The sequence below is a fragment of the Colletotrichum tamarilloi genome (genome assembly GCF_030869305.1).
Source record: "Colletotrichum tamarilloi strain Tom-12 chromosome Unknown Scaffold_57.1, whole genome shotgun sequence".
Taxonomy (NCBI): domain Eukaryota; kingdom Fungi; phylum Ascomycota; class Sordariomycetes; order Glomerellales; family Glomerellaceae; genus Colletotrichum; species Colletotrichum tamarilloi.
Genome location: NW_026849439.1, coordinates 139,894 through 158,306, shown reverse-complemented (window position 1 = coordinate 158,306; position 18,413 = coordinate 139,894). Strand labels below are relative to the sequence as shown.

The 18,413-nt window shown below is 55.0% G+C and overlaps 8 protein-coding genes across 8 annotated transcripts; 5 read left to right on the top strand and 3 right to left on the bottom strand.

The window, feature by feature from the left end:
* Nucleotides 1–216: 216 nt before the first annotated feature.
* On the top strand, nucleotides 217–1,737 carry CTAM01_11104 (alpha-L-arabinofuranosidase B; the record flags this gene model as incomplete). The annotated part of the gene is made up of 1 exon (XM_060527116.1): nucleotides 217–1,737. The coding sequence occupies one exon, from the start codon at nucleotides 217–219 to the stop codon at nucleotides 1,735–1,737; it is 1,521 nt and encodes a 506-aa protein (XP_060378286.1).
* A 1,836-nt stretch (nucleotides 1,738–3,573) lies between these two features.
* CTAM01_11103 (uncharacterized protein) lies at nucleotides 3,574–3,774 on the top strand (the record flags this gene model as incomplete). The annotated part of the gene is made up of 1 exon (XM_060527115.1): nucleotides 3,574–3,774. One exon carries the CDS (start codon nucleotides 3,574–3,576, stop codon nucleotides 3,772–3,774), a length of 201 nt encoding a protein of 66 aa, XP_060378285.1.
* Nucleotides 3,775–3,825: 51 nt separating this feature from the next.
* CTAM01_11102 (uncharacterized protein) lies at nucleotides 3,826–4,986 on the top strand (the record flags this gene model as incomplete). Its single annotated transcript, XM_060527114.1, has 2 exons — nucleotides 3,826–4,059; nucleotides 4,135–4,986. 2 exons carry the CDS (start codon nucleotides 3,826–3,828, stop codon nucleotides 4,984–4,986), a joined length of 1,086 nt encoding a protein of 361 aa, XP_060378284.1.
* Nucleotides 4,987–5,330: 344 nt separating this feature from the next.
* Nucleotides 5,331–5,875, bottom strand: CTAM01_11101 (uncharacterized protein; the record flags this gene model as incomplete). The annotated part of the gene is made up of 2 exons (XM_060527113.1): nucleotides 5,331–5,575; nucleotides 5,644–5,875. The coding sequence occupies 2 exons, from the start codon at nucleotides 5,873–5,875 to the stop codon at nucleotides 5,331–5,333; spliced, it is 477 nt and encodes a 158-aa protein (XP_060378283.1).
* Nucleotides 5,876–8,541: 2,666 nt separating this feature from the next.
* On the top strand, nucleotides 8,542–9,235 carry CTAM01_11100 (phosphotyrosine protein phosphatase; the record flags this gene model as incomplete). Its single annotated transcript, XM_060527112.1, has 2 exons — nucleotides 8,542–8,871; nucleotides 8,963–9,235. The coding sequence occupies 2 exons, from the start codon at nucleotides 8,542–8,544 to the stop codon at nucleotides 9,233–9,235; spliced, it is 603 nt and encodes a 200-aa protein (XP_060378282.1).
* A 161-nt stretch (nucleotides 9,236–9,396) lies between these two features.
* Nucleotides 9,397–10,663, bottom strand: CTAM01_11099 (uncharacterized protein; the record flags this gene model as incomplete). Its single annotated transcript, XM_060527111.1, has 4 exons — nucleotides 9,397–9,827; nucleotides 9,917–10,062; nucleotides 10,338–10,500; nucleotides 10,540–10,663. 4 exons carry the CDS (start codon nucleotides 10,661–10,663, stop codon nucleotides 9,397–9,399), a joined length of 864 nt encoding a protein of 287 aa, XP_060378281.1.
* Nucleotides 10,664–12,389: 1,726 nt separating this feature from the next.
* Nucleotides 12,390–14,043, top strand: CTAM01_11098 (uncharacterized protein; the record flags this gene model as incomplete). Its single annotated transcript, XM_060527110.1, has 5 exons — nucleotides 12,390–12,502; nucleotides 12,647–12,779; nucleotides 12,899–12,965; nucleotides 13,037–13,351; nucleotides 13,412–14,043. 5 exons carry the CDS (start codon nucleotides 12,390–12,392, stop codon nucleotides 14,041–14,043), a joined length of 1,260 nt encoding a protein of 419 aa, XP_060378280.1.
* A 1,086-nt stretch (nucleotides 14,044–15,129) lies between these two features.
* On the bottom strand, nucleotides 15,130–15,951 carry CTAM01_11097 (malate dehydrogenase; the record flags this gene model as incomplete). The annotated part of the gene is made up of 2 exons (XM_060527109.1): nucleotides 15,130–15,764; nucleotides 15,831–15,951. 2 exons carry the CDS (start codon nucleotides 15,949–15,951, stop codon nucleotides 15,130–15,132), a joined length of 756 nt encoding a protein of 251 aa, XP_060378279.1.
* Nucleotides 15,952–18,413: the final 2,462 nt, after the last annotated feature.

Here is an 18,413-nt window from a genome sequence, read left to right as displayed (position 1 = left end):
AATATCACAGACATTGTCAACGAAATGAGATGAAGATGGATCACAAGGAACGTGCCATCGTGAAGCACCTCACGGTGTTTAAAAGACACACGATGACCCCGAGTCGTCGGATCATGAGAGTTGTCTCCCCAGGATCTCACAGGCATTCCCCTCGTCAGTGACAACTCCCCTCCCGTTCTCCGTCAGCAAATCCAAGGTCGTCCCTCCTTCTTCGCCATGTTGTCCAAGCCAATCCGCGAGCGCGGCTACGCCCTCGGCCTCGCCCTCGTGGCCACAGGCTCCCTCGTCTCCGCCGGTCCCTGTGACATCTACGCCTCCGGCGGCAACCCCTGCATCGCCGCCCACAGCACCACCCGCGCCCTCTACAGCGCCTACACCGGCTCCCTCTATCAGGTGAAGCGCGGCTCCGACGGTGCCACGAGCAACATTGCGCCCCTCTCCGCCGGCGGCGTCGCCAACGCGGCCGCTCAGGACACCTTCTGCTCCGGAACGACCTGCCTCATCTCGGTCATCTACGACCAGTCCGGCAAGGGCAACCACCTGACCCAAGCCCCCGGCGGCGCCTTCAGCGGCCCCGACGTCAACGGGAACGACAACCTCGCCAGTGCCATCGGCGCCCCCGTCACTCTCAACGGCCAAAAGGCCTACGGCGTCTTCATCTCCCCCGGCACCGGCTACCGCAACAACGCCGCCGTCGGCACCGCCATCGGCGACGTGTCCGAGGGCATGTACGCCGTCCTCGACGGAACTCACTACAACGGCGGCTGCTGCTTCGACTACGGCAACGCCGAGACCAGCAGCACCGACACGGGCAACGGCCACATGGAAGCCATCTACTTTGGCGACAGCACCGGCTGGGGCACTGGTGCCGGCAGCGGACCCTGGTTGATGGCGGATCTCGAGAACGGCCTCTTCTCCGGCGTCAACCCCAAGAACAACGCGGGCGACCCGTCCATCACGGACCGCTTCTTCACCGCCGTCGTCAAGGGCGGTCCCAACCTCTGGGCCCTCCGCGGCGCCAACGCCGCCTCGGGAGGCTTGACCACGTACTACAGTGGCGTGCGGCCTAACGCGTCGGGCTACAACCCCATGAGCAAGGAGGGCGCCATCATCCTCGGCATCGGCGGCGACAACAGCGTCAGCGCCCAGGGCACCTTTTACGAGGGCGTCATGACCTCGGGCTACCCCTCCGACGCGACGGAGAACTCTGTCCAGGCCAACATTGTCGCGGCAAAGTACGCCACCACTTCCCTGAACAGCGGCACCGCCCTCACCGTCGGCAACTCCATCTCCCTGCGCGCCACGACCTCCGGCTACACCGACCGCTACCTCGCGCACACCGGCTCGACCGTCAACACCCAGGTCGTCACCTCGTCCAGCACCACGGCCCTGAAGCAGCAGGCCAGCTGGACCGTCCGCACCGGTCTCGGCAACAGCGGGTGCTACTCGTTCGAGTCCAAGGACACGCCGGGCAGCTTTATCCGCCACTACAACTTTGAGCTGGCCGTCAACGCCAACGACGGCACCAAGCAATTCAAGGAGGATGCTACCTTCTGCACGCAGTCTGGTATCAGCGGTACTGGCAGCTCGTTCCGTGCGTGGAGCTACCCTACCACCTACTTCCGTCACTACAACAACCTGGGATACGCTGCGAGGAACGGCGGTGTTCACACTTTTGACTCTGCTACTTCCTTCAACGCGGACGTGAGCTGGGTTATTGCTACTGGCTTTGCCTAAGTTAAGGATGATGATAGGTCGAGAGAGAGAATGAGATTGTTCTGACAGGCGGGCAAGGGGTCAGTCTGGCATACAAGTTGTTGGGACGAGCCTGCGAGATGTCCTAGGAATAGTTCCTGCTAGTCCTTAATTCATTCAAATCGACCCTTGGCCTTCATTGGTATCGTACAATTATCAAAATCGATGTTGCAACGACCAGATACCATGAGATCCTACATGATTGTTGAAATTTTTGAACTCTAGATTTCCAGACAGACTTCAAGTTCACATCACTTGCCTCAAAACCCTCTTAGTGGTGCTGTTGACTTTGAGCTTCAAGTTAGATCATGGTGTTGGATTTGCGATAACCAACCCAGGTCATCAACTTGATAACATCCACATATTAGTGCACATCTTTGCCCCTGGGCACGCTCAGACTAGCGATCTAGAGAGCTTGACGTGGCGGTGTTATATGTTGGTGAAGCATGCGAAGTTCCAGACCCTAGATTCTGTGATCAATAAGAGCATTCACAGTTCAGAAAAGCTCACAGACTCTGCTGTACATGCCCATGAGGCGGCCATCATACCTTGCGGGAGGCCATACAGCCTGGTTGTCAGGCTTCTATAGCTCTTTTCTGCACCCATCTGATAGCTTAAATTGCAGTGAAGGAAGAAGTCCGATTCGTTGGAGCTCCCGCATCTTGCGGAGCTGATGGCTTCGGACATTGCCACATCAGTGCTGCGACATGGAAAGAAAGATTAAATCGTGATCGGCGTGATGGAATGTAATTACATAGTGAATTTACTTCGCAGTCTCCAAACCTATGCCGGTGTCCTAATCACTTGAGGGCCGAAGCGCATCACATACTTACATACCTTTATTTGTTTTTCCTCGCAGAAAGGCTATGGAAATATAGATCCCAGTATCCGAATTGGTGTCTTTTTTTTATTTATTTTTTTTATTTTAAAAAAAATGTTATGCGACTTGCTCTCGTCATGTTTAGGCGTCTAGCATAGATAGGCAGGATGGGGCAACGTATAAGATCGCAAGGCCGGAAATGGGTCCAGCAATATCGACATCAAAGACGCCGACAGGTGCCCCACATGTCCCGGCCGGGTCTTGCAATTTCGGAGCCGACAAATCCTCACCTTCAAGTGGAGTGAGAAGCAAGACACTCTTTGAATAGAATGGGAGAAAGTAGCCAAGAATTGTGCCGTAAAGTCGTTTGCCTTCACAGACGGGATTATGTTCGCTTTGAATTTTGACAACGGCATGATAGCTTGGCTACTCTACCATAGTGGACAAATTCCAAACATTCGGAAATTGTAGATATTGAGCGTGAAGAAGCTTCAAATACCGAGGGATCCGAGTCAGCAATCAAATGCCAATTCAGCCCGACTCTCCGATGGCACAAACCTTGTTGATTCGACCGAGGCCGACTACAGTCAGGCTTCTCTCTTGGCTCTAGAAGAAATTTCACGAAATCGAACTTTTCAGGGGGTGACAAACAACCTAAAAGGCTGAGCCGAGGTCCAGCAGCTTTGCCCAGACTTTCCATGACAGTGCAGCACGCATCCCACGCTGTGACGCCAGGGCAAACAGGCATGCTGGCACTAAGAAAAAAACACCGAACCCCGTTTGGGGAGTGGGGGTCCTCCGTCACTTATCGCTGCCAATCGACGATAATTTGCGCTCGCGCTCCGACCCCAACAACACCAACAAACGATCCCAACCAAAGCGACCGGGGGGTGGGTGCGAGGCCCGCAAAACGAGCTCCGTGGACCCGGTAGACAAGCGCGCAATCCATACGGAGTTCTTTACATTTCCTTTCGAAATTTAAATCCCATCACCAACCCATGGCGACCTCTCTCCTCACCCAATGCTCAACCACCCTCTGGTGCCACCTCCGTTCCCTCCCCCTCTGGGCCTTCGTCCTCGTCGTCCTCCTCCTCGGCGCACTCCGCCAGCGCATATTCCCATCTTCACCGTCTTCTTCTCCGACCAGACGGCGACGGGAAGCACCGGCCGTCGCGGATAAGAAGACGTCCGCTTCCTGAAGGTCTCAGTCACTCAAGGAGAAGACAACGCCAGCAAACCAGATACACAAGATGGCGTCCGCAATCGCAAAGGCCTCGCGCACCGAGGCTGACTTCGATCGCGTCCCCGTCCGCGTCGTCCGCCTCATCCGCCTCGCCGGCGCCAGCGGTCTGGCGTACGCCGCCTACAAGATTCACTGGCGCATCGTCCTCGCCAGCTTCTTCACCGGCCCGGGCAAATTCAGCCGCATACTCATGCTCATCTTTGCCCTGCTGAACCTCAAGAACATGCCCTTTGTCTGGACCGTATGTTAAACCTCCTCTCTCGTGTCTACAGACAGAAGACAAGAACAGCCAAAAGACTAACACCTTCACAAACAGTACCGGGTATGGCACGCAATAATCTACCACCTCTTCATCCGCAAATCCCCCCGCCTCGGCCCGCGCTCCCTCTTCCGCCCCATGATCTCCCAATCCCACGCCCCCATCACCGAGATAGACTACAACATCCACAAGTCCAACTCAACCTACTTCTCCGACCTCGACGTCTCCCGCACCCACCTCTGCACCTACCTCCTCCGCCCCGGCTTCCGCCAACTCACCCACAACGCGACAACAAAACTCGTCCTCGACCCCAAAACCTCAAAACCCGCCCGCGGCCCGCTCGGCATCATGCTCGGCGCCGTACACTGCTCCTTCCGCCGCGAGATCACGGCCTACGCACCCTACGAGATGTGGTCCCGCATCCTCTCGTGGGACCGCAAGTGGCTGTACATCGTCACGCACTTTGTCCCCAAGGGCACCGCGCGGCCGACGGAGTGGCTCGATCCGAAATTCGGCACCGCGCGGGTCCGGAGGAACACCAGCGGCGACGCGAGCAGCAACAGCGCGGACTGGGAGAAGAAGATTTACGCCACGGGCGTGAGCAAGTACGTCTTCAAGATTGGGCGGTTGACGGTGCACCCGGCCGTCGCTCTCGAGGCGAGCGAGCTGCTGCCGCACAGGCCGACAGAGGGCGGATGGCAGGGCGGCGAGAACGGTGTCGGGGACGAGAGTGTTGATCTGAGCGATGTCGCGGACGACGGCGCGTGGGACTGGAAGATGGTTGAGAAGAGGCGGCGCGAGGGGATGAGGTATGCTGCGCAGTTTGCTGCCATGGATGACCTGCATGGATGGCTGGACGGTGCGGATGGCGGTGACGGAAGTGCCTTGGGCAAATTCGGACTTGGATAAGACGAGAGGAGATGGTGGGATTCGTGATACCCAATAGACTTAGACGGTATTAACATTAGATGATGATAGAGACGGGGGCAAAGACGGAATCGTAGATGATTCAATCTGGGATATCAATGTTTCTCCAGGTTTACATTGCCATTAATCAGCTGATAGAACTAGATATGCATGCGCGTACAACTACATCAAGACTTCCATCGTCAGGTGTGCTGGCTATTTCTCTTTTTCCCGCTAAACTCCGCAATCCGCAATCTTTCCTCTTGCATTGGGTATGTCAACTACAAGGGTTGAAGTAAAGACGTTGTTTGAATCAAAGCCACAACTGGTAGGTGAGAAAGGTGAATTTAGAGAGCGAACGCAGCGGCCGCGGCGATGGCTCCAGCCCAGCCAGCAACCTGAGCCCGACCAGCGGCGGCTGGTGACGTTGTAGTGGTGACGGCAGCTCCTGTTGCGGTGCCGCTGCGGGAGGAGGTTGATGTGCCGGAAGCCGTAGTCGCGGCAGCGGTGACGGAGCCAGCAGAGGCGGTGCCAGAAGATGTGCCTCCTGCGGCGACCTGGGCGCAGATCTGAGAGGCGAGCTGAAGTACCGCTGGAGATGTGTCAGCTCTGTTGTTCAAAAACCTGAATGTCTTTGTCATGCTTTGTGGGATCACATACTGGCTTGATCTGTCGAGCTGCAGCCGGAGGAAGCAAGGCAGGGCACGACCTTGGCTGTAAGCTGTTCGACCTTTCCGCAAGAGCAGGCAAAGTCTGTGATATCGCAATTGACAGACTGGGCACCGTCACGGATGCAAGTGACAGCGCAAGTGGGAATCTCGGCAACGAGCTGATCGATGGTCTCGGCGGCCACAAGGGCGGCAAGGAGAGATACGACAATGGTGTACTTCATCTTGGCGGTTGGCTGTGATGGTTCGGGGCCGAGGTTGAATCGAAGTAAATTCGGGATGTCGAGGTGTGATGAAGTAGCTGCTAAGGCGTGTAGGAGCAAAGGCAAAGTAGAATAAAGTAGCGGACCGATCGCGAGAGAGGACGAAGTGGTCTTATAAAGAGCATCGAACGAGACGCCAAGACTGTGGCATCAACAGCAACCGGTCGCCGGAATGGCACAAGCTCATAGAGGTAAACCGCCGAGAGCTCCAAACGTAGCCAAGTCGCGGTCTGCGCCGGCGCGCCGTAGCTGTCTCGCACCCCGGATCAGGCAAGACGACGGATGGGGATTATGGGACAGTGATGGGAATTATTGGTGAGGGATTCAACCGAGCGGGCCAAAACCCCTCAGACAGCTGCTCACTCGAGCCTTGTCATCCGTTCTGTGGCAGAACGTCTACTGTCAGTCTAGAGATGATCGGCCGCCACAGCTCACTTGGCGTGAAGCCGCTGGAGCTTTCACGAAATGCACCGCTCGGACTGGCTCGTTTTGCAGTGTTGTCTAGTAGTCGTGGCGCAGGTGCTAGTCTTCCCTCTGACCGTGAACAAAGGCGGCTAGAGGGGATTCTGGGTCAGTCGGTAGCATCAATCCTCCATCCTCCGGTTCCGAGCTGTGGTCGATCTTCCGCAAACGTCTGCGCGCGGAAACCGAAGCGCATGCGAGGGCCCTGGAGGCTGAAGGAGCTGAACAGCTTGAGGTTTGAGATGCTCTCTTGTGAAATCGCTGGAGTCTGGACTTTTTCCGAGTAGCTGTTCATCTTTCCCGACGAATGCGCCCTCAAGGTCTCAGATACATGACGTTGACGACCAGTTGCCTGGGTCTTCGCTCTGAGGAATGCAGGCTCAGGGGAAGTTGGTTAAGCTCATCCGGCATCAACTAAGCTTCCCGCAGGCCCCTGTCACCTGCAGGTCGGAAAGAGGAAGATCAGACGCTTGGCCAATCGAAGTGCTCCATTCGTGGGTGCAGGGAATGCACTGAGAAACACCTGCATTAGCCGTCCGACGCTTCTCGCATGGTGTGTGGCCTGTGTTCCCGTGCCCTCCCGTGCCTCGACCAGAATATCGGACGAATGCTTGCCAGTCTCTGCGAGTTATCTCGTCCAGTCGCACTTTTCAGCTATCGAGCCAGCGGCCTTACGTGGAGAGAAATGTAATCGACCCCAAACGTAAGATTGAGGGATCATGAGTCAAGCATGATCAGACGTGAAGAACAACCGACGTGGTGTTTTCGGAGGCGTAGCTATCAACCGGATGGCCGAGGCCGTGCGTTCCGGGTCTATTGGCCACGCGAAATTGGTTTCCTCATCCTTTTCATTAGCCTCGCAGACTCTGATTGCACACTCTTATCCACCAATCGACCAACGTGGAGCGTCTACCTCTAGCGGACATTCGCGCATTGTGAGCCGCTAGCTTCATCGTGTTTGCCTAAGCAGTGTCTGCCTTGAGCAGTTTCTTCTCCTGATAGAATGCCATTTGACCTTCAGCTGGGAAAAGCCTTCATCCTGGTGGCGAATGGGAGGCGCCACAAGGATTCTCTCACGTTGTCGTGCGCTTGTAGGAAAAGCGTTACTCAGAGATATGATGCTAGATGGGCAAGCAATTGGTTGTTCCGGGCCTCGAGACTCCTCATGCTCAGGAGGATTGGCAAATGTCAAACCGTAGCGACAGTCTCAAGCTGATCGTTGCTCCATACACTCCCGTTCCAGTTACCATCTTGCCCCAATCCGAGTACCCAGCAGTTTGAAATCGTGAGCTTGGCAGGTGCCCGACCCAATGGGTTGCTCAGCGATTGTAGAGCATAGGAATGCAAACGGAGTGCCGGGCAGAAGATTGGCGGCGAGATGAGGTATCGAATCCGAAGCCGTTACCGCGTGGGATGTCGATTCGTTCCTCGCAAGCCGCCCTCACAGCGGCCGTGGAGGTTCACCTCTATTCTCGACGTCCACTTGAGGTGGTCACCGTTTTCATAGTTGATTGCAGCCACGCATGCTGAACGATAATTCGAGCTCAATAACTGAGACGGGTGCACGGCCGAAGCGGGTGCCTGCCTTGTTGCTGGTTTGACCGTAGACTGCAAAGTTCGGCTCTCGAATTGGAGCCATCCCGACTTTGTTTCCTCGGCATAGCTGTCGAGCCACAAAACCACTTCAATCTGTGATATGAGAAAACCTTTCTCAGTGGTGCCACGACTCTAGCCCAGCTTCGCGTGGGTAACATCGTATTCTCTCGTACTGGGGTTTAGAAAGCATAAAGTTGGGTGACGGCGAGCTGCCAGACTCTTTCAGTCTTACTTGCAGACAAGTGCAAAGTTAAGTTGGGTTAGAGACGAATAGCAAAGCATGCGAAGTCTGGTAGCGAGCGATGTATATGTAAGTCGGGATTGGAGAGGTGGTTGATGATAAGACGGAATCGCTGGCTCCGCGAAGAAGTCGGTGACGAAATGGCGGACCCACCTACAGTGCCTGCCGTGCGAGGTCTGATTACTCAGACACGGTACACCAGTGCCCCTCCATCCCACATTGGCGGTCGCGGGGCAGTCGGACCTGAACAAAGTCCGCCTTGGCTAAAGGCGCGACAACTTCCACTCTCTTTCACATCACACTGCCCCTGGACAACTACAGGGAAATCATGACGGAACAACCGGTATCAGTCCTATTTGTCTGCCTCGGCAACATTTGCCGCTCGACAATGGCAGAAGGCGTGTTTCGCAACTTTGCGCAAAAGCCTCAGTACAAGGGCCTCATCTCAAAGGTGGATTCTTGCGGCACAGGTACGAATTATGGCGGATACGTCATGATGAACCCAATTCCTCTACCACTTCTCGTGCGCAAAGCAAAGCTGACGCGGTCTTTCTGCGCAACAATAGCGGCCTACCATGTCGGCGATCCTCCAGATGACAGAACTATGGCAACGCTCGAAGACCACGGCATAACGGATTACTACCACGCTGGTCGCAAGGTACGATGGTGCTCCCTCTCTCACAGGGTGCGCCCGAGCGGGTCTGAAGAGAGAACAGACTTGCTGACCGTCACGCTTTCACAATGTTTAGGTGTCGCCCTCAGACTTTAACAAGTTCGACTACGTCTTCGCTATGGACCGATCCAACCTACGAGACCTCCAAAACCTACAACAACGAGGCCACACCGATTCAAAGGCCAAGGTGATGTTATTTGGCGAATTTTCAGGAGGACCGAGGTCGGAGGTGGTCAACGACCCTTACTACGGTGGCGACGAGGGCTTCGCAAAGGCCTATGAGCAGTGCACGCGGTTCTCGACCAACTTTTTAAAGCACGTCTTCCCCAATGTCGACCCTAAAGCATAGAAGGATCGCGGGTTTGCGACCGCGGCGGAGACAGCACTGGAGCCAGATGGATGAGGATAAAGGGCCGGCGACGCGCCGCGAAACACGACTTGGGAGCGGCGTCACGCGTTGCAGCAGAGATCTGACTGGCTGGGTGCCAAATATGGGTTTGTCGTTGACGATCATCTTGTCCACGACAAGGCGCCAGGACAGGGGCAAGAGGGATGGGTAGGCCATTGGGAACAGCTTGCCGCGCTGCCCGATTGATCATGCTGCATTATTAGAGAAGGAAAGGCAGAGAAAAGAGGAGCATTTAAGCGTGTCTTTGGTTTGATTGATTCCACAGCTACAAGATGCATATAGAAGATTAGATTCCATGCAGTTGCCAGCCAATGTAGGTCCCAAGTGCAGGACAACGGCAAGACGGCCAGATGAGGATGGAGCCGTAGACGCCGTTGAAGAGAGCTCGAGGGGTCGAGGTGCCTAAGCGAAATGGGATTCGAGATGTCGGCTACGCGCAAGCTAGCGTTATTGGCGGCGGCAGCAGCTAGGCACTTGAGCCTTGGCATCGCATACGAAGATGGCAGAGCACCAGGTGGCCCAAGGGAAAGAAATATTTGGAAACCAGCACTGTCTGAGCAGATGTTCGTGGTATGGATCAGAGATCCTTCAGCCCTATTTGTCCAGTACACATCGATGTACCTGGGTTGCTATGGTAGTGCTGCCTGATAACGGGAGGTAGCTTACCTACGCCGTCGAGGATGACTGCGCAAAAGACGGTAGACGAGCTGCTTACGTTAGATCCCTCGAGGGCTGTGATGTTGGATGATGTGCGATATTTCGGGATCCTGCGAATGAGGAATCTTTAATGTGTCTGACGCTGACGCCTCTAAGCTTACATGATAATGCAATGGTGCATTTTGACCATGGAAGAGAGGGGTAGCCTAAAGCTCGCATTTTCAGCAACCTGCCTTGGGTGCAGTTGCTTGGTACGTCTCGTTCCGACCTATATGATTGTGGATGAGGCGCGGCTGAATCGGCCTTCAGTTCAAAGTTTTGACGGTGCTCACATCTGGGCCAAATGCGGGCCAGGACGAAGGTCTGACAGTCAAAAGTGTCTCACTTTAAAGGTCCAAAGTCCTGGGGTTTCTTCTTCAGCCGGCGCTGAGCTGCCACTGCATTGCAAAGACCAAATTTTGTTCCTCTTGTGTTGGGATGCAGCATCCAGGCATCAAGCAAAGAAATTGCAGTATTCGTATCCCAAACTCTCTTCCCCATTGCAGAATCTTGATTGATGTGTTAGAGCCGGTCATTGGTGCAGGTACTCACGCTGCATATATCTGCGAAAATGAGGTCGTTTCTGCTCGTGTAAAAAGCCGCCAGGCCAGCCTTGGACCCATATTCAATTCTCAACCGAGGATTCGAGTGAGGGTGGTCTGTACGATCCATGGCGATGATTTGTCGCGCGGTTGCGAAAAGCTGCATCTCCAAAAGTCCAGTCACGATGCTCAGCGGTTACTGGCCCGAGGTATATGGAGCCTTTCATCTGAGGATGGAGCCAATGAGAGGCCTCACAAAGACCCAGCCAGCAAATCAAGTGCGGGACTGGGGATCGTAGTGTGGGTCCACACGTCCCTTCACGCCAAGTCGCTTCCGGCCTAACGTCAGCAGCAGCTTGTACCTTGTACCTTGCCTTGCAGTCTTTCCATGTTCCCACGCAGGAAGCTCAAGATCTTGAGCTCTTGATGTATCCATTTGCTTGATATTGGTTAGACTGGATTCAAGACAGCCGACTAACTACGGATACTTTACTCAAGTAAGGTAGCTAGGCACCAGGTACTACCGTAGCACCAGTACCTTGAGTGCTGCGACGTGGTCGGGGCTTCCTCGTAAGGCAGAGACACAAGAGCCCGGGATGGGGGGGGGGGGGGGGCTTCAGCCCACTACGCAGTACCCATACCCCTCTCACCCCTCTCTTCCATTCATTCTCCTGCTAATATCCTACCATCAATCTGAACAAGGTACCAAGAAGAAGTACGGATACATCCACACACTTATCATCCAAGGTACTAGGTATTCGTAGGTAGTCTACCAATACTTCACCGCACTCAGCCTTGGGCCAAGTCTCAGCATCTCCAGGTGTCAGGACCCAAGCATCCAATGTCCAGTCACAATCCTCAAGTCAAGCCAGCCCACAGATCCCACTTGTCTTCAATGAAATGGAGTGTGCCAATACAGCTGCTTGCTTGCCTTGCCCCCCCCTTTCCATCTGCCTTTTCCTTGTTGCTTTCTGTCCCTGTTCAAGGACCCAGAAGGTCAGGTCCATTTAAGTCCACTATCCAAATGTCAGGTCCATGACAGTCCCTCCCAAATGGAACCCTCCCCCTCGGCTCGTGCCTTTGACCATTTTATCGCCTTTTCTTGCCTCAAACTGTGAATGCTCCATCCCATAAGGCGCTGTCTCCCGGTCTGGCCATCCCATTTGATCCTGTCCAGTCCCATCATCCCCTCCCCAATTCCCCTCAAGGCCATTTCCCCGTCGTCCTATCCTAAGACGTAAGGTGAAAGGTACACTTTGTGGTGTGGTACCTCTACTTCATCTCTTGCTCCTGCCCATTAACTAACCTGGCCTTACTTTCCTTACCTACCGTACCTTAGGTACCTGAGGAATCGCACAATATCTTTGGACCTTCCTCCCTCTGCTCACTTCCTCTCCTCCCGTCTTTCTTCCTTTCACATCTCATCCCAACTCACCCCTCCACTGCGGGACAAAGACGAGAATTGTTCCGGCGACACCGCATTGTCATCCAGCATATTTCACCGAGGAAAGATTCCGAAGAAAACAACAGACGCTGCTCTGCCTACCTTTATAATACAGCCTGCTATCCCCTCGCCCACTCGCGTCGAGCGTTGTCACTGCTGCTGCTGTTGTCACTGCTTGGACGAGCCGTTCTTTTCGGTTGATCCCGCTACCCTGTCTGTTCCGCAACTGTCGCATCGCATCGCATTCCTTGCTTGCTTCCCCACCTTTGCCTCGATTGACTCGCCAAAGATACCCCTCGATTTCTCGACAAGCCCGACACGCCAATCCTCCAAGCTCGAAAAAACAACAGCTCCAACCCCAACACCAACTCGAAAACCTCCCCCAAACGAACAGCACACAAACCTCGCAAACATGGCTGATTTGCAAGGACGCAAGGTCTTCAAGGTCTTCAACCAGGACTTCATCGTCGACGAGCGATACACCGTAACCAAGGAGCTCGGTCAGGGAGCTTACGGCATTGTCTGGTGCGTGCGACCTTTAACCTGCTCTTCCCCTCATCCCATCGGCTGTCGCTGCTGTCTGCGCTGCTGGCGCTGATGCTGATGCTGCTGCCACCACCGCTGCCCCGCCATTTGGCCAAGAAGCTGACGAATACTCCCCTCACACAGCGCCGCCGTGAACAACCAGACCCAGGAGGGCGTCGCCATCAAGAAGGTCACAAATGTGTTCAGCAAGAAGATCCTGGCCAAGCGCGCCTTGCGCGAAATCAAGCTGCTCCAGCACTTCAGGGGACACCGCAACGTGAGTCTTCCCCTATGCCCGCTCTCGAAGCTGTCCCAAGAACCCCGCGCAGCCTCATCGCCACGCGGCTGCACCACCGCCCACGCCAGAAAATGATGCTGACTTGCCCGCTTTGACAGATTACCTGCCTCTACGATATGGACATCCCCCGACCCGATAACTTCAACGAGACATATCTCTACGAGGGTACGCTTTCTATCGCGTGCATCCGCCGCCCCGGTCGAATCAGCTGTGCTAACTCTTTTGTTCTGCTACAGAGCTCATGGAATGCGATTTGGCAGCCATCATCCGATCAGGCCAGCCGCTGACCGACGCCCATTTCCAGTCCTTCATCTACCAGATCCTCTGTGGTCTCAAGTACATCCACTCCGCCAACGTCCTGCACCGTGATCTGAAGCCCGGTAACCTGCTCGTCAACGCCGATTGCGAGCTCAAGATTTGCGATTTCGGTCTGGCGCGTGGCTTCTCCGTCGATCCTGAGGAGAATGCTGGTTACATGACGGAATACGTTGCTACCAGATGGTACCGTGCTCCCGAGATCATGCTGAGCTTCCAAAGCTACACCAAAGCTAGTACGTATCCCAGAAGGCGTTGCATAACTGCATTTGAGTGAGATGCTAACCACGCGATAGTTGATGTTTGGTCCGTTGGCTGCATTTTGGCCGAGCTTCTCGGAGGCCGTCCCTTCTTCAAGGGTCGTGACTACGTGGACCAGCTGAATCAAATCCTGCACATTCTCGGAACCCCCAACGAAGAGACTTTGTCCCGCATCGGCTCGCCCCGCGCCCAGGAATACGTCCGCAACCTTCCTTTCATGCCTAAGAAAACCTTCCCCAGCCTGTTCCCTCAGGCCAACCCTGACGCCCTCGACCTCCTCGATCGCATGCTTGCCTTTGACCCCTCGAGCCGTATCAGCGTCGAGCAAGCTCTTGAGCACCCCTACCTGCACATCTGGCATGATGCTTCCGACGAGCCCGACTGCCCCACGACATTCAACTTCGACTTTGAGGTCGTTGAAGATGTTGGCGACATGCGTAAGATGATCCTGGATGAGGTCTACCGTTTCCGCCAGTTGGTTCGCACCGTCCCCGGAGCTACCCAGGCCGGCACGCAGGCTGCTGGACAGCAGGGTGGCGGCCAAGTGCCAATTCCCACCGGAGGCAACCAGGGATGGAGCTCTTCGGACCCTCGGCCTCAGGAGTACGGCGGCCAAGGAGGCGGCCTGGAGGCGGACCTTGCTGGCGGCCTCGATCACCGGAGATAAAGCCGTTGAAAGTTCTTCATGGATTGGTGCGCTGCGCGGAATCGCGCATGAACGACTAGCAAAATCGGTGTTTGGTTTGCAGACTCTGGCGGGCAATTTCAGAATTTTGTTTTGGATGTGATGTCTTTCCGCGATTTTACACGTCAGGTGGGGAGGAGGAGAGAGATCAGCGTTAGAAAACGGTGGGATTGATCTTGATGACGGCCGCTCTTCCATCTGGAGGAGAGGAGAGAAGGAAGAGAAAAGAGGAGGACAAAGTCGAAACACTGGGGGACTGGATCGCCCGAGGGGTTGAATGAACACGACAAAGATGACAGCAGCCCCCAAATTTACTTAATTCCCTATCATGCGATGTCGCGCTTGTAGTGCTATCGTCCCTTGGGCGGCTACTTGTCGGTTCTTAATCTCTGTTCGTGTGTGATGTGTCCGCAGGGACTGAACGCTTCTACTCATCTCGGTTATGTGGATCGGTGCACTGGTGGCCTAGATGGCGGCATACTCATGCAAGCTTCAGTTGAGAATATCAGGCGGGCTTTTCTCAGGTTCTGCTGATATGTCCTGGACTCTTGACAAGTTGACAGCATGCTATCGTCAAGCAAGTTTACGTCATGATCATGATAGGAAGCAATAACGCAGAGCGAGCGGGTCGGAGTCCAAATGGCTGTCACTGCACAATACGATTCGTAACCAGAGAGGTGTGAGATGTAAATAAGTAGTTTGTTTGCCCCCGATGAGACTATATACCGTCAAACGCCAAAGTAGATACAGTTGAAATAAAAAGTGAGAGTGACAGCATATGAAGCCCCAACATCTATCTGCGATGCTTTCCCTCCTCGAGTGGAGTAAGTAAATAGCCACATTATGTCTTAAGTGTACCCGAACCCGTGATCCGTCCGTGCTGGGGTATATAATCCAAATATGATTTTGGTGAGTGAATGATGAAGAAGAAAAGTTTGTTCCGGGTTCTGTGAAAAAGAATCCTCGGTATCCGAGAACCGTTGAACGCCGTTGTAACCCCGATTTAGTTTTTTAAACGCCAGACTCGTCCTGGAGAGTCATCCCAGTGAGAGATTCAAGGCTCTCTTTTCATGCCTTGGGACCGTAGAACCAGTAGTACGCCGCGTACGGAACGCTGTCGGTGGCACCGGGGGTGGTACACTGGTGCGCGACGCCGCCGGCGGTGACGACGCGGTAGACGGCAGTTACACCCTTGCTGCCGCCCTTGTCACCAAGCAAAAGCCAGTCGACGGAGCCAGTCTTCTCCGGGCCGACGTCAGCGGAGGCCGGGGCCTTTGTGCCGTTGAGCTTTGCGCCCCTGAACAAGTCCTCGCCGACCTGGAAGGTGGGCACGCCCGTGTTGTCGAAGAAGTGGACGCCGAGCTGCTTCATGGGCGCGATGCCGGGCATGACGAGGTCGGCTTTGGCCGGGAAGGGCGAGGTGGCGGAGGCGCCGAATTTGGAGGTGCCGTCGGAGGTGAGGGGGAGAGGGGTGGACCAGACTGCGTTTGTGGTGAGGCCGTTGAAGATGTCGACGGAGGCGAGGGAGGCGGGACCGGTGGCGGGGTATAGGGGTTGAGCGTCGTAGAGGCCTGCGAGGGCGCCGGTTGCCGTTGCGGTGATGGCGGTTGCGTTGACGGAAGTGCAGGTGTAGTTTTGGATGCCGTGGCCTAGGGCGATGTGCTTGAGGACCAGGTCTGCTGCCGGGGAGGGGAGTTCGACGCCTTGAGGTGTGGGTGTTAGTGATGCTTTTCTTCTTAGCTTGAAGTTGGTGTTGTTGGTTTACATACCATTGCCGTTGACGGGGAGGGTCGGAGCCGTGGGTTTGGAGACGCAGCCGGATTGTCTCTTGGCCGGGGCGGCGGAGACGAGAGCCAGGGAGGCCAGCAACAGGAATGTCTTGGCGAGCATGTTGGCTGTTGACTGGGTGGCTGTTGGAGGAGGAGGAGGAGAAGATGGTGGTGATCCGCGGGTGTTGGAAGGATGATTAGATGTGTAAACGCGAGTAGTAGGCGGGAGGAGAGTAAAAGATATATGCAGTAGCAACCAGGCCACCACACCGAAAATATGCACGACACACGCACGAGGGCCGGAATAAGAGATTGGAGTGATTTCTTTTCTTAGATCGCTTCCTTGGAGGGAAACAGGCAGGTTGCGTCGGCTCCGGTCAGGAAATGGGGAATGCGGCGGGCCGTTTAGAGACAAGACCGGGGGGACGGGATTGGTGTGTGGAGCAATTCCTTGAGCTGAGAATAGGTACGGCGCTTAAACGCGCTGCGATGGGGTTGGGGTGGTTGAAGTGGTGCTTCTTTGACCGAGACAGAGATGCAGAGCTAACGTGGGTGACGGGTACTACTAAATATGAAATTGGGAGACAGATGAGGATGGATGAACAATGTTTTCTGAAAAGCAGTGATTCGAATCGAGAGTTGGAAACAAGGAAATCGTCGAAGAGATGAGGAAAGTTTATGCTGTGAGACGGGCCGGGAGATTGAGAAGACGGGACGGAACTGGGAGATGGACTTTATATCATTAAAGTCTGTTGCTCGTTGCTCGAAAGCTTGGTAGGAAGGGGGAAAAAAGACTAAAGAGAGTTGTGGATGAGACGGACGGACGACCGAACCCTGCCACCCATCTCAGTGTGAAGGTGAGGGTAGAGATCCATCTATCCACACCACACTTGCACACACACACACACCCGAAGGAGGCGCACTAAGACTTGGGGTTCGGGTCTGACAAGGTAGGCTTCCTTTTCAGAATGCAAGGCGGAGCAAGGGGGGATCGTGCCTTTGGGTCTCCTGGCCAGGGTACATGATGGCATCTGGATCTAGTCCATGATGAATGAGTGCAGCAGGATGGAGACACTCTGGAGAGAGCGAGATAGACAGACCGAATAGAGGAAAGGAATCACGGACGCAACCCATTGAGAATGTACCAATGCTCAGTTTGTGTTGCTGATGCTACCTACCGTGCCATTGCCCCTGGTCCATGTTTGGAGGTTCATGTCGCTGCCGTCTTGAAGGGTTACCCTGCCGTTACCGTCGAGGGCATCCTTTGATCCAAGGTAGGTAGGTGGCTTTGACTCTTGGAGGCAGAACGCAAGGCGGGAGGGTATCTTTCGGGATGAAGATGGAAACGTGTGTCGTCTTCCTGTGCCACCCAGAAGGGGGAAGAGAGTAGGTTTCTCGCAAGGCAGGCCGACAGAATGGATAGACAAGGGTCCTTGGACAAATTTCTTGGGGCAGAAAAGAAGGTTGTCCTCTTCCTGGTTGGACATGAGACGAAGGGGGTCGAGGCCAAGGAAATTGGAAAGAAAACGGCAGGTCGCGGAGGAGGAGGACGGAGCATGGCAGAAGTCTGAGAGGCACGTACACTCGAGGATAACGGTACGTACACAAGCAGACTGCGGAGATGCCTGGCGCAATGCGCGTCTAAGGTCGCAAGGCACCAAGGCAGCTGACCAACGGACCTGGAGACGGCAGGAGAGAAAGTGGTGGGGTTGCCAGTGGCTGGGAGGGGCCTGTTTGCCGGCCCTTCGCAGCTTCTTCCGTCAACCGTCACTTTTCACAATTCCGACCGTTTCTTCTGCCTCTACTGCGTACGAGTCTACGGCCAGGGCACACCACGTTCTCTGCAGTGCTGCACGTCCACACATCGTACACCGTCACGGGCAAGTCATTTCGTCCTGCGGTCAACCTGAGCTCGGCCGGCCTATGCGGATCTTGGCCTCGTAGAAGGCGGCCACAAGTTGTGGAATACCAGGACCCTGCACGGTGAGCCTGGCGACCTTGAGTCCATGACATCGCATGGCATGGCATCGCATGGCTCAAGTCCCACCCGTCTGACTGCGTCTGGAATCATAGAGCACAACACCGAGAGCAGAGTGACAATCCTACGTGCCACACAGCCACAAGTCAGAACTTACCAACGCCGCGGCAATCTCATCTTCCGAAGATCACGAACCAAGTGCTGACCCTGGCGCGGTGATGCGCGGGTTTAGTCCAACTCATCAGAGAAAGGAATTTCAACAAAATAGACGGCGCGGCTGAGTCACTTGGACGGCGCTGTCATCCAGAGAGCAGATGGCGTCTGCCAGCGAGTCGCTGACAGTCATTCTTGGTTACCCTCTTGGCTCTTGAAGCACGTCGTAATACGCTGCAAAGCGCGCGGGTCTCCAGAAGCCAAGACTCTTGGTTGTCTCCGAGCCTGTTCTTGGCTTTGTGGAATCTTTGAACCCCTCCAAGATCCTATGGGACTGGGTCCAAGATAGCCGACATGGTGCCAACTCTGTCGCCTGTTTTGCAAACCTTCGCCCTCCATGTAGCTGTCTCGAAAAGCCTCGAGTCCCACTAAGACGTCCGCTAATACGCATA